Genomic DNA, 27,084 nt, shown 5'->3' with positions numbered 1-27,084 from the left:
AAACCTTCTTTATAGTTCCAATGAAAATATTCGGAAATAAATATTTCTCTAGTCTTAAGTTTTTTCCAGACCTACCTAAAGGAAAGAAACTATCTTAAGCCTCTCAAGAAACAATGTGTTCCAGTAAAATTCTTTCTCTCAGGCCTAACTTCTTTCAGACAAATGTTTAAAAATTGAAAAATGAAAGTCAAAGCCCTAGAAAATGGATTAAAGGTGGTAACCAAATTTAGAATAAGAAATATCTTGGGTTTAGTTAAGATCACTGCCTTCCCATTCCCCAAAGGGATCTGTAATAGTCTACTTAAAGACAGCCCCACCCCCACCTTTCTATATTTCTAGAAGAGATCCCATCTCTTGATTATTATGGATCAGAGGGAAGAAGCCTCTTTGATTACTTCACTAAGAGATTAGCTGAGGGAAGACCCCTTAAGGGAAGAGTCAAGTGGCTTTTCTCTAAGACTACCATAGCTAGAACAAAATGTAAACTCAACTTGCATTTTATCAGTTACATTTTCCTTGTTTTAAGATTTCTACATATACTGCTTGCCTTCTCAATGGGTGGAAGAGTGGCAGAAGGGAGGGAGATAATTTGGAACTCAAAATTTTAAAAATGGAACGTTAAAAAAAAAAGATTCCTATATAACTTCAAAATACCTAATATTAGAAAAATATCCCAGGGGATAAGGAGACTGTCAGTATAGCTCAAATTGCTTGAATTTAGAATGTTAAATTACTACAAATTATTTCTGGCAGATTTGTACCTAAAATGCAGAGTACAAGTAGCAATATTTTTTCAACAAGAGGATAACAAAAGTAGCCCAAGACAGGATTTACTGAAAGCAGAGCAGAGGAGATATCCAGTAGTGTTCCAATGTTGAACCCAAGGCTCCATACTCTTTCTTTGCACTATAACATGCTCACCTATTTGAGGGTGGAAGACCCAGAATGAAAACATAAGCCAGGAGAGCCTGCTCTGCCAACGATGGGATGGTTCTATTCAGAAGCAAGTGGATAGGTAAGGTAAAAGAAGTTCCCAAACCTTCAAGATCCTGTGATTTGAGGTATATGTGACAAACAAATGGGAACCAGGGATATGCTCACCTCCTCCATGGGACTGAGCAATGGTCGATCCAGTTCAAAATTGAAGCGTTTATGGGCAGTTCGGAGTGGGGGTAGGTTGCGGAGAGCTGTGTCTTCTGGAAGCAGCAGGGAAGTGGGAAGGTCAGGTTGTTCACAGCCCAGAAGGAGATCCTGTACCTCAGGACACAAGACCAGGCCTGGGGAAAGACAAATACATTAGTGTATCCACCCTTGGAAGGCAGGGAAAGATCTAGAAGGTGAATCCTTGCACTTAGGAACTCACAATCTAAAAAGGGAGAGATAGTTACTATCACTCCTACTCTCTCAACCCAAGGACTCATGAGAAGGAACTGCAGAAGCAAAGTATGTGAGATATGGGTGAAAAAAATCAATGTAAGGAGGTTCCTTGGAAGAGGGGAGTATGAAGCAGAGATGGGAAGAGAAAAGGGAATAAAATAGATGCACTGAAAAGAGACAAGTTTTCTCAGACTTGGGGGTCAACCTAGACCACAAGCATCAGGGTGACAGCAATCACCACTCTCTCCAGTCAGCTTCTCTCTCCAGCCCCGGCTGTCTCTTTTCTCCTACCCCCTGAGAGCTCCAAACTGGATCAGGTTAGCTATCCTGTTCCACACTGAGCCAGTGTTTAGGGATGGGAAACCAGAGAGGCTGGGACCACAATCTTCTATTGTATACTTTAAGGGTGCAGAGACGAATCTAATTAACCTCCTTACCTTTGGGATTAGCTTAAATTGTAGCTGAGGAGTGATCAGGAAAAGGGAGGGAGAACAGACGGGCTAAGATAGGGTATGGAGGAAAAAGGGGCTGACTTACTGGGCTCCTGGAGTTCTCCAGCAGCTGGTAGGAGGTTCAGTAACACAGAGAGGCGATTCCATAGGCTTTGGGAGCTCTGTAGGGACAGGAACAAGGAAAGAGGCTTAGCAGGACTGAGAAAAAAACTAATGTAGGGGAGATCCACAGAAGGTAGAATGCATCCACAAAAGAGATGGAGATTAGGTCAGAGGAAAAACTGATTTCCAAACGTGGGATGATCCAGATTGAAGAAGAAAAAAAAGGTGTTCTTTCCATTCCAAAAAAAAAAATTTTGACCCCCTGGTGCAGCTTGTTGGCACAGTAGAGTACTAGGCCTAGAATCAGGAAGACACCTTTTCCTGAGTTCAAATCTGGCCTCAGACACTAGCTGTGTGACTCTGGTCAAGTCACTCGACCCTGCTTGCCTCAGTTTCCTCATTTGTAAAACATGAGTTGGAGAAAAAATGGCAAACCACTCCAGTATCTTTGCCAAGAAAAACCCCAAATGGAGTCACAAAGAGTTGGACATGACTAAAGAACGACTGATAAACAAAAACCCAGACTTCGACTGTCCTGGAGACAGCTAAATGGTGTAGTAGATCTGGTGTTGGGGTCAGAAAAGCTGAATTCAAATCCAGCCTCAGACTGTGTGATCCTGACACTTAACATCTGCCTGGCTCAGTCTCTTCCACCATAAAACGAGGAAAATAATAGCACCGATCTTCTAGAGTTGTTTGAGTTTCAAATGAGATATTTGTAAAGCCCTTAGCGCAGTGTCTGGCCCATAGGAGGCATTTAATAAATGCTTGTACCCTGCCTACTCCACACCTGGTCTAAGGAAAACAGCAGATTGCTCAGAAATGTTTCTCAGAGATATCTCCATTCTTTCCCATTCTCCCAATAATCTCAGTGATTTGAACTTCAGTGGTGTTGGTGACAAGCTTATTAGATGAGATGACACATCAGAAAATAGCAAGAGGGAGAATCTGTCTTACATGGGCAAAGAGGTGTTCCACTATGAAGAAGGGTGTATATGGGAACAACAAGAGGTACAAAATTATAGTACAATCCTGGTAATTAGCACATAATCACAGAATTCTAGAGTTAGAAGTCTTCTACCTTTGGAGAGTTGATCTAAAGCCGAATTTGGTTCTGCCTTCTGGGACCAAACAACAAATCTAGCTCCTTTTACATATGACAGGCCTTCAAATACTTAAAAACAGCTACGTGTCCTGATTCATTTCTTCTCCAGACCAAGCGTGTCTAGTTCCTTCAATCAATCTTCATACAGTATGACTCAAGTTTTTTACCATCCTAGATATCCTCAAGCTTGTAAAAATAATCACAGCTAGCACGTATCACTTAGAAGACTTACCAAGTGTTACATTTACGTGTGTTATCTCATTTGTGCCTCACAACTACCCTGGGAGGAGGGTGCTATTATCATCATCGCTCCCATTTTACAGATGAGGCACAGAGCAATTAATGCCCTTTTTAAACTGTGGTGCCTAGAACTGAACACAAATCCAGATGTGTTCTGACCTGCACAGGGTAAAGAGGACAATCACCTTCTCATTCCTTGAAGTTATTCTTCTCAATGCAGCCCAAGATCAAATTAGCAAATAGCTAACACATGACAATGCTGATTCACACTGAACTGGCATACATTAATGCCCTCAGAGTCGTTTCCGACAAAATGCTTATTAAGCATACCTCTTTACTCCTTACTTAAGAAGGTGATTTTATTTGAACCTAAGCATAAGATTTTTGCAGTTATGCCTAGTGAATACAATCTAACAAGATTTAGTATTCTGCTCTAGCCTGGAAAGATAATTTTGGATCATCTCTCATCTACTGTGTTAGCTCTCTTCTCCCAACTTTGTGTAATTTGCAAATTTGGTAAGCATTGCCATTTATGCCTTTATCCAAGTTACTGACAAAAACATGAAACAGCACAAGATCAAGCATAGATCTCCAGGGCACTCCACTGGAGACCTTTTCTGGCAACTATAAATGACTACTCTTTGAATACAGCCATTCAAAACGTTCCAAGTCCATCTAACCAGACCACATCTAGTCATCTTTTCCCAAGAATATGCAGCATTTTATCAAATCCCTCTGACATTTTAATTTAGTAATCCGGTCAAAAAAGAAAACTAGGTTAGTTAAGCATGACTTGTTTTTGATGAAGCCATAGAGGCTCCTGGGAGTCACTGCATCCTTTTCTAGATGTTTATTAACCATCTCTTGAATAATCTATTTCAGAATTTCCCCAGGAAACTAAGGTAATCAAAGAATAACAATAAGCAGTTTTTCGATGAAGAAACCAAAACTATAAGTAGTCATATGAAAAAATGTTCTAAATCATTATCGATTAGAGAAATGCAAATCAAAACAACTTTGAGATATCATCTTATGCCTACCATACTGGCTAAAATGACAGATGCCCTTCAATTGGGGAATGGCTAAGCAAGTTGTGGTACACGACTCTGAAGGAATACTACTATGCTAAGAGAAATGATGAGTTGATTGATCTCAGAAAACAAAGACAGACCTGGACCTACCAAAGAAGATGCTATCTACCTCAAGAGAAAGAACCGACAAATAGAAATATGTATAGTATGGTCTTACACAAATGTATATGTGTGTATATGCATATATATTTGTGTTTAGTTATAGCTTTCTCTAGAGAAGGGTGGGGAAGGAGGGAGGAAAAAAAAGTCCACAGCACAGAACAAAAGAAAACTTAGAAGGAAGCACAGAAAAGCTGGGTAGCATTGAAAACAATATGTAGTATTTATTACATAGTTTAAAAAAAACAGGCTGAAATGGAAATTGAAGGTTCTATATTGAATCCACTCTTCATGTTCTGCTGTGTACATGGGAATATTTTTTTTTCATTTTGTATTTAAGTTTAAAATGAATAAAAAAATTTTTAAAATAGAAAAACGAAACTAAGGTAAGCTCACAGGCTTGTAGGTCGTAGATGCTATTCCTTCTTAAAACTGTTTTAGAAGAAACAAATCAGGACAATATATGCCCTTCTCCAGTATGCAAGGCTCTTTTCCCATTTTCCCCAATCTTTCATATTACACTGATGGGGGCTCAGCAACCACACTCATCATGTAATTCACCTGAGTCAGGTACAATTTCCTTATTTATCTTGGTATTAACTTCCCATTAGGCAGTTTTGTTCTGCCATTCCCAAGAGCAGAGGAAAAATGAGAATTAAACAGCTCTATCTTTTCTCTGTGGTTAGGGACCATCATTCCACCTGTGTAACGGCGGTCTGAACCCTGCTTCAATCTCCCATCCCCCCCAGCAAAATATTCCCTCTAACAATTGCCCTTAGTTTTACTGGCCAGCCTCAACACACCTAGTGCTTTGGCTCTTCTGACACTAGTTTTGCATTATTGTGACCATCTCTTGTAGTCACTGTTTCTCCCTCATTCACTTCCACTTTCTGTACATACTTTCTAAAAGGTGAGATGGTTGGAGAGTTCTCTAGTGCAGCCATGTCAGTCTCCTCTGATAACTCCTTCACTGAAATTGCTTCCCTTTTTATCTTTAAAGTTTAATTCTTGAGTTTCCCATCACTGCTGGGCTGGCTTCTATGGAATGTTAGTCCATGGAATCCTACTGAACTTTCCTCTGCAACTGCTGAAAACAGCTCCCTCTCATTCAAAGTCTATGTCAGATCCTGCTCCGGTTTCCTTCCTTCTATCACAAACTCTGGAACACGGTGGTCCCTGCTCACCATCCCCTTCAAGGTTCTCATCATTTCCATTTCATAAGTAAACAGTCTTCCACAGTTTAAGAAGCGCTGGTGAGGGCACACTCCAATGACAAAAACTGCTTCCATTAATCTTTATCCAAATGCTCTCTACTATACTTCACCCTGCTCTTCAGATTTCTTCACTTGCCTTCTTAACATACAATGCTTTTTCACCTGACCTTTTAGCTATCCTCTTTCATGTAAATATGCTATACACACTCAGAACCACATCTATTTCAGTCACAGGTTTTATGCCACCAAGTCTCAGTGCTAAGTCTACAAGGTAAGATTTTAGATCCTTGAAATAAGAGCTATGGTTCCTCTTGCTTTTTGCCTAAACTTCAGCCATTTGAAGCCACAGAGTTTATTTATTATTGGTTCCTGTCTTAGAGTCTGTGAACTTCTAAGTGTTTCTTCTTTCATTGCAGCTTCTCTCTATGTTATTTAGATTGGTGGATCTATATAAGCAGCTTTCTTTTTCCAGTCTTTTTTAGTTAGCTCTTCTGAACTTTTGACCTCTCGGACACCCAGCAAATGTATTCTTATAGGTTTTTGCTAGGTGCGCTGCATCCTTCAGAAGCCGTCTGTCATTCCTTTATTTTAAAACTGGGGTCCAGCAATCCCAATCTCATTCTCATACACCCCCTTTTGGCCAGGTGTTCACATCCTAAACTGATTTTTCTCTTCTGTATCTTTTGCCTTCAATAAGCAGTTGTGAAAACATTCTATCTTTGCCCCTACACAGGACCTTCAGTTCCTTGCCCATGACTACATTTTTAGCAATATTTTTAGGTTCTTTCTGGCTGTATCATTTGTGCCCCCAAGAATCATCTAAAGTGCACAGTAGTCATCTATTTTGATGAGACTTGGGAAACTATCAATAGATTGAATATGTGCCCCAGATCTATTTACTGTTGTTACCAAGTCCCTAAAGAGCTGTGTTGGCAACCCCTGAGCAGGGAATTATCAATCACCACTCCTTTGCTTCTTCCTCTGACTCATACTGCATGGGGTTCTGCTATCCTGAAAAGACAAATACCTGCTTTCTCCTCAGAACATCCAATTCCCTTCTTGTCTCTAAGAACCTTGAACTTGTTTTCTAGCTGCAAACTTAACAATTCCTTTCCTTTCTTCCTCTGTGACACTGCTCCACTCTCCAACTTCTTGACATACTCTACCCACATTTTTTCACCCATTCTAGGTCATAGGACAGACAACAAGGTATAATGGAAAGAATGCTTGTCTTAGAATTAGGATACTTGGGTTTATTCCTCAGCTTTGATTCTCACCGTTGGACATGGGTGAAATCACTTCACCTCCCTAAGTCCTAGTGCTCTTATTTGTTAAACAGAAATAATAAATACCTTTTTCCCTTCATTGATCTTTATCCAAATGTACTTCACTGTGCCTCACAAGGATATTGTGAAGAAAGGACTAATAATGACATGTTCATTTTACCCTCACTATAGCCCTGTGGTATATGATGGTGTTATATGCATTTTACTGATAAGGAAACTGAGGCAGAGAAGAGGTAAGTAACTTGCCTAGGGTGAACAAAGTTAGACAATGTCTGAGACAGGATTTGAACAGGGGCCTTCTTGACTCCATTCTCTTTATGTAATAGGCCCCCTAGCTCCTGCCAACAATTCTAGTTCTCAGTAGTAGGAAAAACATTGGAATTGAAATCGGCAACAGGAAATGGGCAAAACTTGTAGTAGGAGAAATTTAAGTCATATCTTAAGAAAGACTTTCTTACAGTTCAGGTGGATAGGAGTAGAAGCTGGTCTTTGAGCAAAGTTGTGGAAATGTCTTCTAAGGAATTTTTTTTAACTTATATGATGACAGGAATAAAGTAGGAAACAGGAGCATATATGAGACAACCTCTCAGGGCCTTCCATAATAGATCATCCCTCAATTCATTTGTAGACACATCAAAAGAAAGTCACCAAGTACTGTGTCCTACCCCCCAGCAGAAGTTGTGGAGCTAACAGGCCAGTAATTTCTTTTTTCGGGGGGAGGGAGGGGTAAAGGAGAGGGAGAAGTGAAGCAGACCTGTGCACACATGATGATGAGGTCTGTGTTGGTCCGAAGCCAATCCAAGAAGACTTTCACAGCAGGAAGAAGTCCTTCTGCCATCAAGATGCGAAGTTTCTCATGGATACTCCTCTCATTGTGACAGGAGCGTCCACTGGACACGCTCTCCTCCGACTCAGATCCATCATCAGATGCTAGAGTGGAGGAGGAGGGACAAAGAGCTGAGATGAAAGACTTGATGTCTGGTATCTTAAGCCTGCCATCTAGTTTCTTTTAGGTTCAGGCTAATGTGCATGGTTGGCTATGGCTACTTAGGGTCCCCTCAGGCATTATGGTGAGATTGGAAAAACTCTGCATTTGGAGTCAGATGACCTGGGTTTAAACCTTCATCTTGCCACTTACTGCTTGGTTAAAGTCACTTAGCCTCAATTTCCTCACAAACAAAATGAAGGGGTTAGACCAGAGGACCTCTAAGGTTCTTTCCAGCTCTAAATCTATGATCCTAGGAAGGGCAGACAGGACCCAGCTTTCCTTCAACGATGATGACATTCAAATAAGTTTCAACGTATCCCATTACATGTGAGTTTTTCTGGCCCCACACCTGCCACACAGATACAGAACACTAAGTTTAGGGGCAAGAGTGATGGAAGAGCAAGAGGAAGAAATGTTAGGGAGTTGAGAATATAAAACTAAGGAGAAGTAAAGGTCAAGGAAGTAGTACTTCAGATCTCTGGTGGGTATGGTGAGTGACTAGGCTGTTACTACAGGAGAAAAAGAATCCAGATTGTACTAAGGACTTCCTGAAAGATAGAATGGGGAACATTAAAGGCTGGGGCAACCTCACAGAAGAAGATAGAACCTCCCACTTGAATAAGTCCCATTTGGCACAGACATAGGAACCAGGGCTGGATAATCCCAAGAGATTAAAATACCTGGTTCAGATTTGTCTAGGTCCCCATTGATGCAGGCCCTGTTACCAGCAGTGGTCCGAGTCTCATTAGAAGGCTGTAGAAGGATGTTACTGAAGGTGGGGGCTAATCGGAAGCAGCGTTTGGTTTGGAACATCTGAGTGGACATGGCTTGCAGGTTACTGGCAATACTGGCCTCATTAGGACCCAATGGGCCATTGGAGGGGTCAGAAGCTTCTGGCCTAGACCGAGGAGGGTCTGGAGCCATGGGCCGTGTTCCTTCCTCATCTTCCATGTCCTCCAGGTCTGAGCGTGACTCCTGGCTGTTCATCTCTGAGTCTGTCTCTGCATCAAAAGCTGTACCCCCACCCTCATCACTTTTATCTGAGCCACTGTCTGAACCTTCACTGGCCCGGGCTGAATCATGGCTTGAATCTGAGTCAAAGCCTTCACTTAGGTCACTGTCATCACCAGCCTTGGGTGGGTGGTGGCGTCTCCGACGAAGGCAAGACAGGCGGGAGAACTTACGACTCTTCTTGGCTTCACCCACTCTTGGTGCTGGGGGAGGAGGCTCTGGCTCTGGCTCCACCTCCTTTTCCAGTGGTTCTTTAGGCTCAGGCTCATCTGTGGGAAGAAGTGTTATGACTGAGTCTGAGGGGAGCTCAGTAACAGGATAAAGCTTGGCGTCTTCTCCCTGTATCCAAGAGCACCTTTTCCTCAGTTCCCATCCCTGACTACTCAGAGAATGAGAGAATCTCAGTTAGAAGGGATGCCGGAGGCCATCTAATCCAACCCATACTTGAATTCCATGTACAGATACAGATATCTATATTTTCTCTCCCCACCCCCGCCCCTTTACATAATGTCCCATCCTCTGATGATTTTCTTTAGTCCCTTCCACTATTCCCACACCTGTCCCATCACTCTGGAAAGCTGGCACAGGATTCTCTCCCTCTTCCAGCTCTGCTTGTAGCCGGATATTGACGTGGTTGATAAGATGGGAGAAGAAAGCCAGGGTGAAGGCAATGGCAGCACTGTACTGCTTTGATCCTAAAATTAGAGACAGGGAAGGGCTTTAGGGGTTGTAGTGTAGAAGCACCCTTCGAGAGACAAGGGTCTTAGCTTTCCTATTCCCATACACGTAGTAGCTCAAAGGAAGTCTCATCCAGTCCTCCCAAGTTCCTGCCCTATTTTACCTGCTCTGTATGCTGAGATCCCCTCCACCCTGTGACTTCAAAACAATCTTATACTTTTTGCTCCATTTATAGCTTCTATTAACTTTCTGTGGCCACTGAAATACTCTTCTGCTCTAAGCCCCGACACAGGTTATTTCTAGCAACCAAGATCCCTTTACCTTTTCACTCTATCCAATCCTGTCTCATTTCCCAAACCCTGTCCTAGATTAGAAGAAAGATTTCTTAGCCTGATTATACCCCATTCCCTCAGTGGGAACGGAGAGAATTCTGGTTGGCTGGAACCTAAGTCCTTATTCTTGGCTCGGGGGGGGGGGGGGGGGGGCATATTGTCTCCTACTCTCATCTAACTGGAATTTATCTGAGAGCAAGATTGTTTTCTCCTCCCTTAGCTTCCACCACAAAGCTCTGTATAGGACAGCGTGAATGGGGCTGCAGAAGGGTTGCAAGCATGGGACTTAGTGGCTATGTATCTAGGTGAGGACAAAGGTTGCTGCAAAGAGGGGTTCTAAGGAGCCTGGAACCCAACTAGAGGCTTAAGGTGGTAAGTCTGATAAGATGGTTACCTGCTCTCTTCAAGCTGTGAACACTCATGAGGCAAATGATGACCATACGGAAGATGAGAAGGTCAGGGAGAAAAGAATAGCCATTCTCATATTCTTCCTCATCCTCACTAGCCAGACTGAGGTTGGGTGAAGAGGGCAGGTAGAAGAGACAAAGGTTGAAGTCCTCCAGGACTGACTGGCAGAGTGATGTCAGCTCCGAGTCCAGGGTGCTAGATAGATGCCAGGGAACATGGAGGTGAAAGGTCAATGGTGACAAAAAAAGAGGGAAAAGAGCTTTGTGAATGGGATCCAAAAAGAAGGTTGAGAGGTAATGACACCCTATACTCTAAAGGACTGCGTGAGACAGTCTCATGTCTCCATCCAGTGAATGGAGGACTACTTTCCAGAGAGTGATCTACCTAAGAAACAGACTCTACTGTGGTCCCCCTAAGAATGAAAGTTAGACACCAAGAAAGAACTTCCTACCTTATAAGTAAAGGATCTTAAAATTTAAAAAAAAAAAAAAAACCCTCACCTTTCTGGCTTGGGGAAGGGGATTTCCTACACTGAGGTAGAATTTGGCAAGAACATCTCAGCCCTTCCAGCTCTCCTCAGTCAGGGAGTCTCCCTGGATTGAGAAAGAGAAATATAGCTTCTTGCCCAATTTCAGAGCTTACAGACTCTTGCACATACCTGCTCTTGGGCTGCAGAAGACTCTGCAGGTACATGAAGCTCACCAGCAGCCTCTTGATATCCTTACACCTGAATTGAGAAGGAATAAATAGCTATTGCTGAGGGCTCTGAAGTAGTGTCTATAGTTTCACCTCCACAGAATCCCTCCTTCACTTCGCTCACCGCTTCTTGCTAGGAGACAGTTTTCTCGTCTCACATTTCTTCAGCTGGTGGTACATTTTGGCTGCTTTGTCAAACAGCCGTTTGAGGTTCCCATAAGCCCCTTCAAAGGACACTTCTGACTGGATGCTGAGGGAGACAAAAAGGCACTGTGGCTATAACTTGACTAAGTCAGAGGAGGAAATGAAGTAAAGGACACTTCAGATTTTGGGAAAAGATACTGTATTATATGGGAGAAGGATAACCAGTAACTACAAACTGTACTCATCCTGACCTTCCATGTCCAGCCAACTCTAGATCTGGAGACAAGTGCCATGAGGAAAAAGAAAATGCCAAGCCAAAAAAATCCACCTCCTTCAAAATATCTTCCTAGATGAGTCTGACAAGAGTAGATGCCTTATCTTCCTCTTACCTCCCCTGCCTGAAAATCCTAAGACCAAAGCTATTCTCCCCTGTCTATGAATTTATTCATTCCCATTCCTAAAACACATTAACTTTGAATCTATATGTTACTTAACTACAATAGTTTAGTATTTTTTTATATCTTGGTTTAATACTGTCACTTTTATTTGGCTTTGTTCATCTTACGGGTCTGCTCGTGAATCTTATATACAAGTAAACTTTCAGAAGGCAGAAGCTCCATTTAGGTACAGATCATGTACTGCCATATGGTAATGTAACAAATAGAATTTTAATCCTATGAACTTGATATAGCAAGGAATTAATTCTGTTTATATTGTCTTGATGCAAGTCCCAGAATTCTAAGGCTCCTAATGAAGGGATGTACACATGTGCACGCGCGCACACACACACACACACAGCTGCAGGAGGAAAAGGGTACTCACCACCTCAGGTAGCAGTACATGGCTTCTACATTGTAATACTTGCTGCCTGCCAGGGTACCCAGCTGATTGAAGGGCATACCTAGTAAGGAAGAAATCAGGCTAAAACCAGAATGCCTTTACCAAGAAATGTGAGACCCCCAAGCAACTACTGAGAATAGAAGATGAGGTGGGAGAAAGGCAATCAAATGCTAAGGGGAAATCTTTTATCTCTCTTTTCAGTCCTGTCCAACTTCAATTTCCCTGCTCCTGGTGACATTCTGGGGAAGTTGAGTCCCTCATTTTCTACACTGTGCTCTAGGGCATTCTGTTCTGCTTCCTATCCTTCCCTGTTACACCAAGAATAAGCAGGCTTTCTTCCTCCAGGGGAAGTACAGCTCTACAAGGCCATCTCCTATATCTCTTTCACCATCCCAGCCTACTTTTCCTTGTCTGGGCCATCTTTCCTGTTAATTTCCATCCCTTCCATTAGAAGGCTTTTGTCCCTTCTCATTCAATGGCAACAAGCCAAGCATATCTTTTTTCAGAAAATCTTCCTTCAAAGAGTTACAACTATGGATGCCCTGGCTCTTCCTACTGCTCTCTCGAATTCCCTTTAACCTAAGGAGGGGAAAGAGAGAGACAAACTTAAGCAGGGCAAAATAAATATCAAGAGGAAAACTTCATCAACAGAATTTGATGTTATAACATTACAAAGCTCAAGGGTGAGAAGAGGAGAAAAGTTTAAACAGCTTCCTGATCTATGGTGAGAAATTTTCTCACGTGCATAATGATGTTGGATCAGGAGAACTAATGGGATGACACTTACCTATCTGGGGAGCTACTGACAAGGCTTGGTAATAGAATCTCTCAGCCAGTTGCTCTGTGTCCACACCAGCTAATTCGTTCTGATATCGGGCTGGGGGAAAATGGTGAAAAAGTTGAAAGTTAGCATTAGCTTCTCACTTTCAAAGGAAATGTGCCCTCATCTCAGAACCCGTTTAGGGGAGGTGCAGCAAGAGATAAAGAAACCTGAGCTAAAATGCAGGCAATGCTTTGGGTCCCTGGAACAGCCCCAATACATTGTGACTGTCGATAAATTGCTCAATAACCTCCCTCGTCTTTGTCAGGATATCCAAAAAAATGAGAGAGACGGGGGGGGGGGGGGGGAAGAAAGCGACCAAGACCTAATTATTTATTTGGGAGAGGGAGATGGTGAGAGAACCCCCTAAATTTCTACTTGGTTTTGGAATATATTATATCTGGGAGTAAGGGGGTGGGAAAGAGGATGGGAGAGAAAAGGCAGTGCATTTAATCTTCATAAATATGCTTTGCTTAGGCTCATATTACACAGTTTATATTCCCTAAGCATACACAACACTTGGGTGGGGAGTAAGTGAGCCAAGGATTACACATTTGCAGCAGATAATCCATAAAGTAGATAACAGTCTTGGCTACCTAATAAATTATTGTCTGGCCTGGAGACAGCAGACAGGGATGTTGACACTCTTGAGAGTGAGGAAGCTCTTACTGAAATCTGCCATTTCTTCTCTGATATAGAGCTAGTATCTTTGAGGTTCCCTGAAGGAAGACAGTGGGTACCTTCTTCCCACACAATAATTCACAGGGACAAGAAAGATCAGCAGTAAAGTGATAGATATAAAATTAAACTTTCTCTAACCTACCATGGAAAAACTCTAACATCCTGAGAGTTCGAATCTACTTTCTTTTCTTCCTCATCATTCACTGACCTTCTCTGCATTATTGAAAGGCAGTGGGAAAATGGAGTTAGCACGCAGGGGGAAGAAGCAGAATCAGAGGTTAAACTCCTAGATCACACAATACACCAGGCAAAGAGGCAAAAACTTAAGCAGCTTAGCTTTTAACCCAGGGCCTGACTGTTCCCTATATCCAAAAAAGAAAGATGTTAAGGAAAAAAAAGATGCAGATTCTTACACAAATCTCCCAGATACACCAGACATCGGTGGCAAGCCATCTGAGCCCAGTCCATCTCTTTCCCTGAGGCAGATACTGGCTTCTTACAACCTGAGGGAGAAAAGCCTTTGAATCTATTCTCTGACATCGACTCATGTCTTTACCATGCCCTGAAAGTAAGAGCTCTTTCCTAGGCACTGGGGGGTGGGGGAAAGAATAGGGGTAGGAGGAAAAGATCTAGAAGAGGGAGGCAGTACTTGTCATTAGGAACTCTCCTAGCTAATAGGTAGGAAGGGGCATGGAAGGGGACAAGCATAGAAAATCCTGGCAGTGCTTTGGACATCAGTTTTAAAAGACTAGGATGAACTAGGCATTCTGAGGAAGTTTCTTGGAAAAGAAGAGGTTGAAATATGGTTGGGGTGGATGGAGCGGGAATATCTGGGCAAGGACTAACCTATGTGAAGGTTTAGAAGTAGGAGGGGAGAAATGGGGAGCCAGTTTGCCTAGCTGAACCAGAAATTCTAAAAATGAGTTAACATTTATTTGAAAAACGGGAGGAAGAGAGGATCTAAGGATGAGAGAGGGAGAACCGTACTGGAAGAAGGCCTAGGAATCTAAACTAAGGACATGATATTGGAGGCAAGATACAAATACAACTATGCAGGTTTGGAAGCTAGACAAAACAAGTATCTCATGCTGAAGGAAAATGATCTTGGCTTATGGATAACTGATGAATGTGGTCAGGGAGACGACCATTGACAGGTCCCAGTGACCAGGAGATGATGGTAGCATGAGTTACAAGAGTTCTCAAATCCTTCCCTTTTATCTTGAGTTGCCTTGATCCTCAATTCAAAGAACTATTGATTTTGGGGAGGAAGCAATCCTTTCCTCCCCCTCCATCTCCCTTCTTGTTCATGTGCCTTCCTGTTTTAGGGAGCTGGATATCTTAGGTTGGGAGGCTAGAGAAAGGGGGGGGGGACTTTAATAGAATGTAAATGAGCTGGACAGATCAATATCAGGAAATTAATTTTCTGAAGATTAAGTTGGAGAACTACCTTTTTTTTAAATCTTTATTTACAGAAGACTTGCTGAATGGGAAAGAAAAGTGTATAATCAGAAATGAACATCATATAAAAGCAAAAGGTATCAATAACTCTTCTCAGTGTCTTCTGTTCCAAAGAATTAATCTATTAAATGTTCACAAGCTGATAAGCTATCTATCTAGATTGTCAATCTTTTCTTACTGGGGAAAGTAGGCGAGATGAGCAGGGAAAAGAAGCCCTAGTTCTTTGGAGAGCAAATGGCCAACCTAGGAAGGGGGGAGGATTATAGTTGCCAGCATACCTGTTGGGGGAGCAGAGATTTGTGGTACTTTGGAAAATGCCTATTAATAATTTCCAAAGGTTTTCTTAAATGAAACACTGAAAGATAATTCTCAAAGCCAAAAGGGGGAAAAAAAAAAGGCTCTGACCAAAAGGAGGATTAATATACTTTGCTAGACCCAGAGCTACCCAAAGTCATCTTTTCTTTCCCCGTCTTCTAAATCAGCTTACCACTACCCATTCCAAACTAATGGGGAGTCCCTTCTATTCCTCAAGATTTTTATATCTATCCCTGTGTTTTTGTTTTGATAACTCAGAATCTTAGAATTTTTAAAAACCAGCAGAACTTCATCTTCAAGTTTTGACACAATTTCTGTAAAGGGTGTGTGACATATTCTCCTAGCCCGCATTCCACCTCCCACTAAAAGAGAAGTCCTTGAGACTCACTGACCTATTAGAGGGTCGGTGACATGAGTCCAGTCAATGCAGCACTGCAGTTCAAGCTGGTAATGAGACTGGATGTAGAGGAGGAGATGCTGGTAGAAGCCAATACCAGCAACCAGGTGTGTCCTGTAGGCACATTCCAAGGTGCTCCGGCTGTGGATGTGCTGGGGGGCAGTGGATCAGGGAAGGGGAGGGGCCGGCTAAGCAAAGGGCTCAGGGCACCGCCCCCCACCACCCTGGCCTCTTACATGGGGGGAATATGCCTACAATTTTAAAGCCCAGGACGAAGTTTACCCTCACCACAACCAGAACATCGTCCTACCCCTCCACCTCAGTTCTGTTCTCTAGCACTGGTTACCTTCCTCCCCTGACTCTCCAAATCCAGAATGATACTACTTCCTCTTAACTCCCAGGCTCCTTCTCTACCCTTTGGACCCTCTTTTCCATTTCCTCTATCCCACCCTCTTTGGCCCTCCACTGGCTCTCCCCCTCCCTAGATGCTGTCCTCACTGTCTTTCCTCCCCCAGCTCTACCTCTCCTCTTACCTTTTTGTTGGTCTTGATAAGCTGGATAACCTCATAGTACACCTTCCTCCACAGTAGCTCCTCTGCTTTCCTCCCATAATCCACCGGATGCAGGAACATAAGCTTGACACAGAGTTCACGAAGCCTAGGAAGGGGCAGGGGTTGGGGAAAGAAAGCTTTCTGAGGTTATCTGAAGAGATGAACTGGCTACAAGGAGACATTTGATAACACACCTACTGTGCTCTCACTTAAGAGACAAAGTCTAAAATGATACTAAGTATCACCATTCCAAAAAACGGAAGTTCCAAAAGACATGTTAGAATTTCAATCAGCTACACCTCTCCCCCAACATCTTGTTCCCTCTTCCTCTGATTTTTCTTTTTCTCTCCTTCCCTTCAGGGTGAAATACAGACAATTCTTCCTCATGATTCAAATGTGGTTCCTATCTCTAATCTAGGAGATATGGAGACTGAAGATGAAGCAAGAAAGGTAACTCTGGGAGCTGTTTCCTTTTTCCTCCCTTCAGAAAAACTAAAGATCTTGGGCAACAAAATGACAGTCTTTCTTATTAGGCATACCTCTGAATTTGACATGGCTTACTAAGGATAAGAACAGGGTAAATGGGGAGGGATGGAAGTGAAGGAGAATTGAGAACTGTTGTCTGGCTGTCGCCCCAGCTTACTTGTTCCTTAGGCTAATGTTCTCTGGTTTGAACACTTCTTGGTAAGCAGTTTTGTTGCAAAGGATGAGGTCAAGTCGATGCACAGCCTCCACCACTGCCCTGAAAAGAAATATAAGCCAGAGAAACCCTGAGCCATGAGTATGGGGTGGCATGGATCAAAGAACAGGGATTAGGAAAAAGGTGAAAGAAGGCACCATTCAAACTGAAGAATCCTTGGAACCTATCCTTTGCAAGCTCATCATCTCTTAGCCACAAAGAAAAGCCATTCTTAGTGCCTTGCTCTGCATTAGAGTAGCACCTCTAGGACTGGTGAAGGGAGAGGAACCAGAAATGACATCATACTAACAAGGAGAGCAGCGCTCACCACAACTACTCTGTCTTTGGGTTGTGGAGGGGCCATAGTCAGTCTTTACTGCTCCCCTATGTCCTTTGGAGGGCAAAGACCAACCCTGCTAAGACTCCTAAGCAAACCAAGTTCTACTCCCCTGCCTGGGGTGGCAGCAGGCACTTCTGCCTCCCTGTCGGTGGCCTGGCACCTAGATAGCTATTCTGGTGCCAGCAGGGTGGCTGCCAGCAACTGGCTAAATGGTTACCGAGGCCTTTTAACAGACAATCCAAGAGGTACCTAATATTGAGGAAAGGGACAGGCAGACTTCTGGCAGCAGGATTAGGCACCCCATCCTGCATCAATAATTGTCTCCAGAGGGTCCCAACTACCAACTCATCTTATGTTTTTTCTAACATACTAACTCCTCTCTGGGTTTGGGTTTTCTGGATGTGCTTTTATTGGGCTTTCCTGCCTATGTGACCACTTCCCCTTCGCTGGATTTTCATCCACGTTACAACTAACACCCACCCACGTCGTGTATCCCAGAGCTTTCTTGGGCCTTTTTCTCTTTCTCTCTATATCCTCTCACTTGATGATCTCATCAACTCCCATGGAGGCTCAATTATTATTTCTATGCAGATGACTCTAAGAGGTATATATCCAGTCCCAGTTTCTCTCTCCTGAGTTCCAGTTCTTTATCACCAACTGCCCTTTGGACCTTTCAAAATTGATGTCCCATTTCACAGAATCTCAAACTCAGTACATCTAAAACTGAACCCAATGCTGTCACTCCCCAAGCCATTGCTCTTCCAAACTTCCTCATTATCGTTGTGGTAGCCACCATCCTACCAGTCAGTCACCCACATTTGCAAGGTTGGTGTCATTCTCAATTCCTCATATTCTACACATAATCTGTTAGCTGCCAAATCTTGTGATTTCTCTTGCCACATGTACTGGATATGTCCTCTCCACTCACACAGCCACTAGTGAAGTTTAGACACCGAAAAACTCTTGCCTGGATTATCACAATGACCCTCCAAATGGTTCCTCTCCCTCGAGTCTCCCCTTAGTCTAATCCATTTTCCAGCTGCCAAAGTGATTTTCCTAAGGTTACAATCTGACCACATCACCCCACTATTTAATCAACTTCAGCAACTCCTTATTGCTTCTAGGATAAAATATAAAATCCTTTTAGGCATTTAAAACTCTCTGCCCCCTTCCCATCTTTTCAGTCTTTTTACACATTACTCTCTTCACAGATTCTATGGTCTAGCCAGACTGGCCTATTTGCTGTTCCTCACGCATGCTACATCTCTATCTCTGTGACTTTGCACTGGCTGTTCCCCAGGTCTAGAATGCTCTCCTTTCTCACTTCTGCCTCTCAGAATCTCAGGTTTCTGTCAAGACTCAGCTCAAACCTTTTGACGGAGGCCTTTTCTGGTTCCCCCCAGCTGCTGGGTTACCTCATCTCTCCTTCGCATGTATGTATATATTTATTTATGTTGTTCCCCCATTAGAATCTAAGATCCCTGAAAGCAGTTTGTTTTTTCTTTGCATCCTCATGGCACAGCACAGTGCCAGGCACAAAATAAGCACTTCAAGAATGCTTGTTGATTAACAGCTGAGGGGGGATGGGGGAAGAATAGTGTGAGTGTGAGAGTGTGAATGTGTGTGTACGTGTGTGTGTGTGTGTGTGTGTGTGTGTGTGTGTGAAAGGAATCCCTTAGTTTACCTCTAAAGAAATTTAGCGTCAGAGATATAGGTCCTACACTTATACTTGGAATCCTTTCTCTAAATAGAGAATTCAAAAAGACACCTTACCCCCAGTTCTCTTCTGCCAAATGCCTTTGCTACATATAAATAATAATGACAGGTGATTGGATGCCTCAAATCTCATGCTTGAAGACATGCACAGGGATAGAATTCCAACATCTGTACATGGATGTGCCAACACACCAGTTTAAGCACTTCAAAGTGGTGGTTTTTAGAAGAGACTAGATTCTGAGATGATTCAGAAGAGGGTCAGAACAACTACCAGGTGCAGATTAGAGAGAAATCTCGCCCAGTGCCTGCCCACGCTTTGTGTGACAGGCAGCAGTGACACCCGGCAGCACTGAAGAGACACACGTGCCACCCCCAGCCTGCTCTTCATGCATCCAGGGACCTCTGAGGGGCAGCTCAAGGTGGGAGCCTTCGAGCTGCTGGATTTGATCACTGGACTATTTTTGGAGCAGCTTGTATCTCCCCATGCCCTCTGGCTGGCACAGCTGAAACAGGCATAATGCCCACTTGCTGAAGAAGACACAATAAGAATTGACTCTTTCCCTGCTGGGATGCAGCCTGAGGATGTGAGGAGTTGCCTTCTCCTGTCGTGAGCCCCAAGTCTGAGCCAAATGCAAAGAGCAACCCTAGTTCGGGAATGGAAAGCTTAAATGCTGCACTTATGGGATGAAAGGTCCAGTCAACCTCCCCTCTCCGTCTCCCCAGTACCCCTTACTGAGTGGGGTTGCCATCCTGCTCCCAGCAAAGGACTAAAGTCATGATCCACGAGGTGTGGCACAGAGACTAGGCATAAAGCATGTGGAACCAGCCACGAGGCTGAGAGAAAAAGGACCCAGGAGCCTCCAGGTACCCCTACAGCACACCCATCAATCACTTCTTATAGCTCCTTAAGGCCTATGTCCAATATAGGGACAGCCTTTCAGTCCCCAGACCCACCCGCGCGTCCGGACTTCCACAATCCCTCCTCAGTGGGTCCCCCAGCTCACCCTTCCCTTTTCCTGAGTTTTCTCTTGCAGGCTTAAGGCCGCCCCCCACCCCTTCCTTCCCACCAAAGGAATGCCAAGGATCTCACTGTCACCAACACTCCTCAAGCCCTATTTTTATCTTCTAACTCCAACTCCTCCGGGGGACTCGGTCCTAAGCCCGAGGCCGCCCCGGATTTCCTCCACGTGTCCAACCCACCTCCCAGCCCAACTCCAACTCTTAGACCCCAACTCAGAGCTCGAAAGTCCCGCCCTTCCCAGCTCCCTCCAAAATTCTACCCTCTTCTTCCTTCTCCATTTGTACCCTTGCTGATTCCGCCCCTTCACAACGTGGCCCCGCCCCCGACTGCCCCCCCCGCCCCCGCTTTCCCCACCTTGTTACCTCCCCCCCACCCCCAGCGGGTCCTCTCCCTCCCCGGACCCTCTCACCGGTAAAGCCGCTTAGTATGCAGGACCTTGGCCTCGGGCTCACTGCTATCCGCTGCGGGGGGGCCCTGGCTCATGGTGCCCGGGACCCGGGGGCGGCTCCCGGTTACAAACCCCCGCCACCCGCCGCCACTGCCGCCGTCTCCGGCCGTAGCCGCCGCCGCCACCGTCGCCGGCCCTGCTCGGCCGCCATCGCTGTGAGGCGGCTGCCCGTGACGGCTCCTCCTCCAGCCACCAAATCTCGCGAGAACAGCACCACTACGCCAGCAACTTCAGTCCCCAGATCTCGCGAGATCCTGTCTCTTCCGGTGGGCAGGGAGCTGCCAATACCAACTCTGGGCAACATGGCTGCTTTTCTGCCTTCCCACGCTTCGCGAAAAACTTTATTGACAAAGCCGATGGGAAGGACAGAGGACAATGCAGAGGGCGGAAGCTAAGAGAGGGTCGGGCTGGTCAGGTCTCTAGCAGGAGGGCTGCCTGTGACCTTATTCTCCTGTGGTCAGATAGTCCATTCTTCTGCTTTAAAAATCATGAAGACTCTTCTCTTTTTCCAAAGATTTAGTTCCACTGATTTCCGCCTCCCTTGCCTCCTGCCTCACGACCTCCAGCCTGAGGTTACCTTATGAGCAATTCCCCTGATTCCGCGCGGGTCATCTTGGTCAGACCAGCCCGGTCCAGCCCGGTTTAGCTTCGCCCAACTCAGCCCAGCCCAACAGGATTCTCTCTAGTTCTTTTAAGGACTTTTGGGAAAAGGGCGGCAATCCTTTATTCCACTCTCACTTCTGTGTCTCCTGCAAGACGCCTCTGAGAGGTCTTGGTTGCTGTCCAACCTTCAGCCTTCCTGGAGGTTCAGCCCAGTCCCCAGGCCGGGAAGTGTTGAAATGGAAACAAGTTTTTCCGTCTCATAGGCCAGGACCCACAAATTCCGCATTAACATCAGCCAGTCCAAACCAATTTGGACTCAAAGACACAAACCCATCCTCCTCCTGCCCTTTGCTAGCAAGTCCATACTACACAAGATTCACTAGTATAGACCACTCCTTAACACGCCTAATGTGGCCACACCTACACCTTAGGGACAGTGACCCTTTCTCTTTTTTTTTTTCTGTCGGAGGATTCTGAAGGGCGAGGGTGGGGCCTTCTCCTTTAATCCCAGCCCCACCTGCTCTGGTCAGACAGGTTTGGAGCTGCAGGTAAAGGGAGGGAGACACGAAGAAATACCTGCAGAGCGAGCCAGTGGGGAGCTGGAGCAGCTCTTTTCCCGGATGGGGCCCGGGATCTTCCTTCTGTCTCTCTAGATGGAAAGTAAGGGACGCTATGGGTCCGGGGTGTGAGGGGGAGGTTGACACGGAGACCTTGAGCGAAATTAGTCCAGTCAATGGTGAGGAATTGGAAGAAAAAGGAGAGGAGAGGAGGAGGGAAATTAGGAAAAGGGAGGCAGGAAATGTTCAGTGATTGGAAATAGATTTCCCAGGTGGACCTGATTGACCCTTAAACTTTATCAATGAGAGGGGAAGTTGGCCAAAGGACAGAATGGGCTGTTGCAGTGGTGGCTGAATTTCCACCTACCCCCCAAACCCTAACCATGGGCATTTTTCTGTGGGTGCTGTTCACTTCTCAGGTGTCCAGCTTAATCCCACAGGTGTGTGTGTGTGTGTGTGTGTGTGTGTGTGTAGGGGGGACCTTTCCGGGGAGGAGTTTGGGAGGTTGGGAGCCTTCAGTTTTCTATGGGGAAAGAGAAGGTATGGGCTATCTGAATCTCCAGAAAGATCCTTAGCAGGAGCAGGGGCACGAGATTGATGGGGGAGGGGGTTGTCCTAGTCCTTGGAATGGTAGGCAGAAGGAGGGGCTGAAGACACTGTAGCCTCCATTCATTCTTACATGTTGATGGCCATGACCAAGACCACAGCAGTGTTGTGAAGGAGGGAAAGAGGGAAGAGGCCTGGATTAGCAGGGGTGCCTGGGTTCTGTCTCCCTGACTCACCCTTTTCTGCTAATGTCGAAATGTGACTCCACTTCAGTTTCCCCTTCCCAGGAAAATTTTCACTCTTTCTTTCCAACCCACAATCCTTCCTAAGATCTAGAGGAGAAGGGGATTAGAATCATAGCTATATAGAAATTTCAAGCTAGGAAGGATCTGAGTTAAATTTCCAGGGAAGCAGAGACATCTCTTACAGACCATTTTCCTTTGGTGCTCTCCTTAATGACATGGGCTAAATCTTTTAGAGAGAGTATGGGGACCTCTGCCCACCACAGGAAAGCAATAACTTAATTTTCTCAAGCCCCTTCCCCTAGTACTGGTCCTAAAGCTTTCTCTCCCCATGGATGAAGAAAATTCTTAACAAATTCTCCCTCTGTTCCTCCTAGGGTGACGGCAATCCAGTATTATATCCAGAACCCAGGCATCTGGGCCCTTCCTTGCCCCAGCATGACAGAACCTGAGACACTAACTCTGCTGGAGGTAAAGGGGCAAGATGCCCTTGAGAAGAATTTGCCCCAGCCCCTCATCCCTAATGGACTCAGACTAGAAGGGGAAGATGGGGAAGAGCTTATCTCTTGTGAGAATGAAACTGGGAAAGTTGGCAGTGAAGCTACTACTTTGCCCTGGGTAAGGACATCATTAGGTACTGGCCCCCAGCCCAGTGCCCCCTTTCCAGACTCCCCTGGTTGGCAGGGATGTAAAAAAGAACCCATTCTAGCTGAGCTGCCCCTAAAATCAGAGGAGCCAGTTGAGGAAGACATTAACCTGATGCCTGAACAGGCAGCCCGAGCATTTGTGCCAATTGACCCACAGTGCATTGAGAGGAAGCCCCAAGAAGAGCTCATTGTCCACTGTGACAAAAAGGTTGAGGGTGAATGCCAGGCCTTTCTGTTGCCTCGGGCTGCCCGATCAGAGCCCCCTGAAAGGAAGTGGGCAGAGGCAGCAGCTGCGCCCCCTGCCCGCTGCGGGAATTGTGGAGCCTGTGGCCGTGAGGGGTTGAGGGCTGTGGCCTCTTTTGGGGCTGCTCTCATCGTCTTCCCCTGCCTGTTATATGGAGCTTATGCCTTCCTGCCTTTTGATGCCCCCCGACTGCCCACCATGAGTTCTCGACTTGTCTACACGCTCCGCTGTGGGGTCTTTGCCACCTTTCCCATAATTCTAGGTGAGTATTTGTGGGAAAGGAATGGGCATCCCAGGGGGGCACTGGATGCCTGTGTGATGGGTTAGTTCTCCAAGGAGGGTGAACAAGCTTGATCTGGTACAGAGAAGGTAATAGTGCGTGTAGTGGGGTGGGTTGGGGTGATGATGCCAATATCTAGGGATGTGGGGAAGTCTAGTCATGGGAACTGGGCTCATCAAAATTCTGGAAGGGCCACAGAGATTTTAACTATTCCAACTTTCCTTCCCCATGCATATCAGGCCTATATCTCTTCCCATCCTAAATCCCCCCTTTCCTTATTCTATGCCCGTGGACTACTCCATTTAACACTTTCTCACCCCGTTTCCATATTTTGAGTGCCCACTCCACCCCAAATTCCTATGCATTTGCTCTTCCCATGTGCCAGATCCACTTGTGCCCGAGTGCTTCTTCACCCCCCCTTCCTCCAGCTACCACAGTCTTTCTTCCTCCTGCTTCTCCTTGATCCTTTCCCATTACTTTTCCCAATCTCTCTCCTCATTTTCCTTCCCCATCTCCTTCATATCATGACCCCATTGTCTCTTAACTCAGGGCTTCTGGTCTATGGTCTCTCCCTGCTGTGCTTCTCTGCACTACGTCCCTTCGGGGAACAACAGAGAGAAGTCGAAATCCACAGGCGATACGTGGCCCAATCTGTTCAGCTCTTCATCCTTTATTTCTTCAACCTGGCTGTACTTGCCACCTACCTGCCCCAGGATACCCTCAAGCTGCTACCCTTGCTCACTGGCCTCTTCGCCATCTCCCGGTGAGTTTTGGGTGAACCAGGTATTTATACATTCTATAGAAAGGTTAGCAAAGGGGAGGGGAAGACCTAGACAAATCTAATCATTAAAAAATTCTTCCTTATATAGCAGTCTCTGAAGTGACTGCAAACAAATTTATTGCCTCTCCCACATGGTACCTCTTCAGGTATAAAAATGTGCAACAAGGCTATCATGTCTTTCCTAAGTATTCTTTCTGGGAGAAACATCCCCATTGGAAAGATTCAACTGATGATCATGTAAGATGATTTATGCAATTCATACCGTCCTGGTCATCTTTGTTTTCACACATACTAGTTGTCTGAAACTGAATACAATACACCAAGTGTGGTAGAACTCTCCCTTTTTCAGAACCCCATAATCTATTAATGCATCCTCAAAATTCACTAGCTTTTCTGGCTGCCTGTCATATTAGTGAGTCACATTGAGCTCACAGTCAACTAAAAGCCCCAGGTGTTCTTCACATGAACTGGTGTGAAGCCAAATCTCCTCTAATCCCCATCTTCCACTTGTATAGACTTCTTGTTCTTTTTCTAACCCAAATGCAGAACTTTACATTTGGATCTTAAGTCCCAGCTTATTAAGCTCTTTTTGAACCTCCATGGAACTATCCAATGTATTAATCATCTTCCTGTTATTCAGTCATGTCTGGCTCTTTGTGACCCTGTGGACCACACTGTCCATGGGGTTTTCTTGGCAAAGAACCACTAGAGCAGTTTGCCATTTCCTTGTCCAGTGGATTAAGGCAAACAGATTAAGAACTTGGTCAGAGTCACACAGCTAGTAAGTGTATGAGACCGGATTTGAACTCAGGTCTTTCTGACTCCAGGCCCAGTGCTCTATCCACTGAACCACCTAGCTGCCTCCCAACCATCTTCTTAGATCCCTTCAATATTACTTCCTGTTATTCAGAGTCCCAGTTTTTGAAAACAAAACAACCCCCCACCCCGGAAAACTGCACTAATACTTCTGGGACACCCTGCATAACTCATGCAGTGCTCTAATATTAGCCAGTTTTACTTCATTGTATATTAATTTGACATAGAGCTTATCTTTGCTATCAGTCCCCTACCAACAATAATGTGGGGTGCTATCTTTTATGCTTGAGAATGTTTATATATCTACATTAGGAGAATCTATCTTTTTCTAGTTTTTCTAGGAATTGGAAAGAATTCTTTGTGAGTTAACATTGATGTATTTACCCTCCAGTATGGGTTGGTCCCAAATATGTCACCTCTGCTCCTACTCTTTTAAATTTTTACACCTTAATTCACCCTAACCTACTGCCACAGTTGCTTTATGGTGAATGGGGTGGGATTGGTTCTCTTACCCATACCTTGATCTCTCTCCTGACCCTGTCTTTCTAGTGGAGTGCCCCTGTAATCTATCCTTGGCCCTCCTAAAGATGTGGAACAAGAGACAATGACTTGGCCAAAGACATAAATACTTAAACACAGGGATGAGCTGAAACTGGGAGGTCTCGTTAACATGTTGGCTAAAAGACCTTGAGGGGCTTAAAATGTGTTATAACAAGATGAAATTTAATAGAGATAATATAATCCTATACTTATTTTTAAAAAAATCAACTATGCAACTACAGGATGGGGTGGCTAGACAACAGTCCACACAGAAAAGACCTGGGACTTTTAGTGAACTGCAAGCCCGATACTAGTTGCCAAAAGATAATGTGTTCTTGGGCTGCATCAATAAAAACTTCGTGCCCAGAATGAGGAATGTGATCCCTCTGCTGTACTCTGCCCTGGCTAGGTGGCACATGCAGTATTATGTTCAGTTTTGGATGCCACATCTTAGGAAGTATAATGTCAAGCTGAATTGAGTCTAGAGCAGGGTGATTAAGATGGTGAGAGAACTGAAAACCAGGCCATTTAAGGAACTGGGGGTGTTTAACCTGGATAAGAGAAGATAGACGAGACATGATGTGTCCTCAAATATTTGAAGGGCTATCATGTGGAAGAAAGGGTAGACTTGTTTCATTCTTAAGGCTCCAGCGAGAACTAGGCAGAGGCATATTCAGGCTTTAACCAGGGTGTCCCAAAAAGTCTTAGTGTAGTTTTAAGTCGGCAGCTTAATCTTTTTGGGACATCCTGTATAATGAAAAAACTTCCTAACGTTTAGATTTGTTCAAAAGCTAGGCTGTTTCAGAAGTTAGTGGATTCCTTCTCCTTCAAGCAGAGTCTGAGTCCCTTCCAATTCTGGTTTTCTGGTTTCCTCTCCCAGGCTGGTGTACTGGTTGACTTTTGCACTGGGCAGGTCCTTCCGAGGCTTTGGCTATGGGCTGACCTTCCTGCCACTGGTCTCAATGCTGGTGTGGAATCTTTACTACATGTTCCTGGTGGAGCCTGAGCGTATGTTCACTGCCTCAGACAGCCGGCTTGACTACCCAGACCATGCTCGAGCTGCTGACTACAAGCCACACCTCTGGGGGTGATACCTGCTTTGCCTGTTCTTGAGGTTCTCCCATTTCCCCCCAAACCCCAGGGATCGGAGATGATCTAGAACTTTTCACTGAATGGATTTTGGATTACTTTGACCTTTGGACTAGTTGCTTTTGAACCTCAACAATGCTTGACTCTGATGTTGGGGTGGGCAGTGGGAGGAGGGGGCAGGGAACACATATAGCACAGGTCTTACACTGCCTTAGGCAAGTTCATCCTAAAGCCTCTTGAGGCCTATTAC

The 27,084-nt window shown here is 44.9% G+C and overlaps 2 protein-coding genes across 3 annotated transcripts in view; one reads left to right on the top strand and one right to left on the bottom strand.

Annotated features, from left to right (window-relative positions):
- The window catches only part of SMG5 (SMG5 nonsense mediated mRNA decay factor), a 31,816-nt gene extending 11,124 nt beyond the window's left edge, over positions 1–20,692 (bottom strand). The window contains exons 1-15 of one of the 2 annotated variants that reach the window (XM_036754564.1): positions 20,451–20,692; positions 16,929–17,027; positions 16,268–16,391; positions 15,730–15,848; positions 13,978–14,067; positions 12,851–12,940; positions 12,046–12,124; positions 11,204–11,329; positions 11,042–11,110; positions 10,370–10,578; positions 9,523–9,660; positions 8,635–9,234; positions 7,721–7,896; positions 1,915–1,990; positions 1,102–1,277 (exon numbers count right to left, since the gene is read on the bottom strand). In XM_036754564.1, coding sequence (XP_036610459.1) covers positions 1,102–1,277; positions 1,915–1,990; positions 7,721–7,896; positions 8,635–9,234; positions 9,523–9,660; positions 10,370–10,578; positions 11,042–11,110; positions 11,204–11,329; positions 12,046–12,124; positions 12,851–12,940; positions 13,978–14,067; positions 15,730–15,848; positions 16,268–16,344 — 2,025 coding nt within the window. In that variant the 5' untranslated portion in view covers positions 16,345–16,391; positions 16,929–17,027; positions 20,451–20,692. Of the gene's footprint in view, positions 1–1,101; positions 1,278–1,914; positions 1,991–7,720; positions 7,897–8,634; positions 9,235–9,522; positions 9,661–10,369; positions 10,579–11,041; positions 11,111–11,203; positions 11,330–12,045; positions 12,125–12,850; positions 12,941–13,977; positions 14,068–15,729; positions 15,887–16,267; positions 16,392–16,928; positions 17,028–20,450 lie in introns of both variants that reach the window. The other variant, XM_036754563.1, reaches the window with a different exon arrangement.
- Positions 20,693–21,370: 678 nt separating this feature from the next.
- TMEM79 (transmembrane protein 79) lies at positions 21,371–26,962 on the top strand. Its single transcript, XM_036757551.1, has 4 exons — positions 21,371–21,752; positions 22,815–23,590; positions 24,158–24,371; positions 26,626–26,962. Exons 2-4 carry the CDS (start codon positions 22,876–22,878, stop codon positions 26,834–26,836), a joined length of 1,140 nt encoding a protein of 379 aa, XP_036613446.1. The 5' UTR covers positions 21,371–21,752; positions 22,815–22,875; the 3' UTR covers positions 26,837–26,962.
- The last annotated feature ends 122 nt before the right edge of the window (positions 26,963–27,084 follow it).

This window comes from Trichosurus vulpecula, chromosome 4 (genome assembly GCF_011100635.1).
Source record: "Trichosurus vulpecula isolate mTriVul1 chromosome 4, mTriVul1.pri, whole genome shotgun sequence".
Lineage (NCBI taxonomy): Eukaryota > Metazoa > Chordata > Mammalia > Diprotodontia > Phalangeridae > Trichosurus > Trichosurus vulpecula.
Note: the sequence above shows the minus strand (reverse complement) of the source record. Positions and strands in the feature narration are given on the sequence as shown.

Coding starts and splice junctions, on each gene's coding strand:
- TMEM79 (XM_036757551.1), top strand. CDS start 22,876: ATGACAGAACCTGAGACACTAACTCTGCTGGAGGTAAAGGGGCAAGAT. Junction 23,591..24,157: donor CACCTTTCCCATAATTCTAG/GTGAGTATTTGT, acceptor CTCTTAACTCAG/GGCTTCTGGTCTATGGTCTC. Junction 24,372..26,625: donor GGCCTCTTCGCCATCTCCCG/GTGAGTTTTGGG, acceptor TTCCTCTCCCAG/GCTGGTGTACTGGTTGACTT.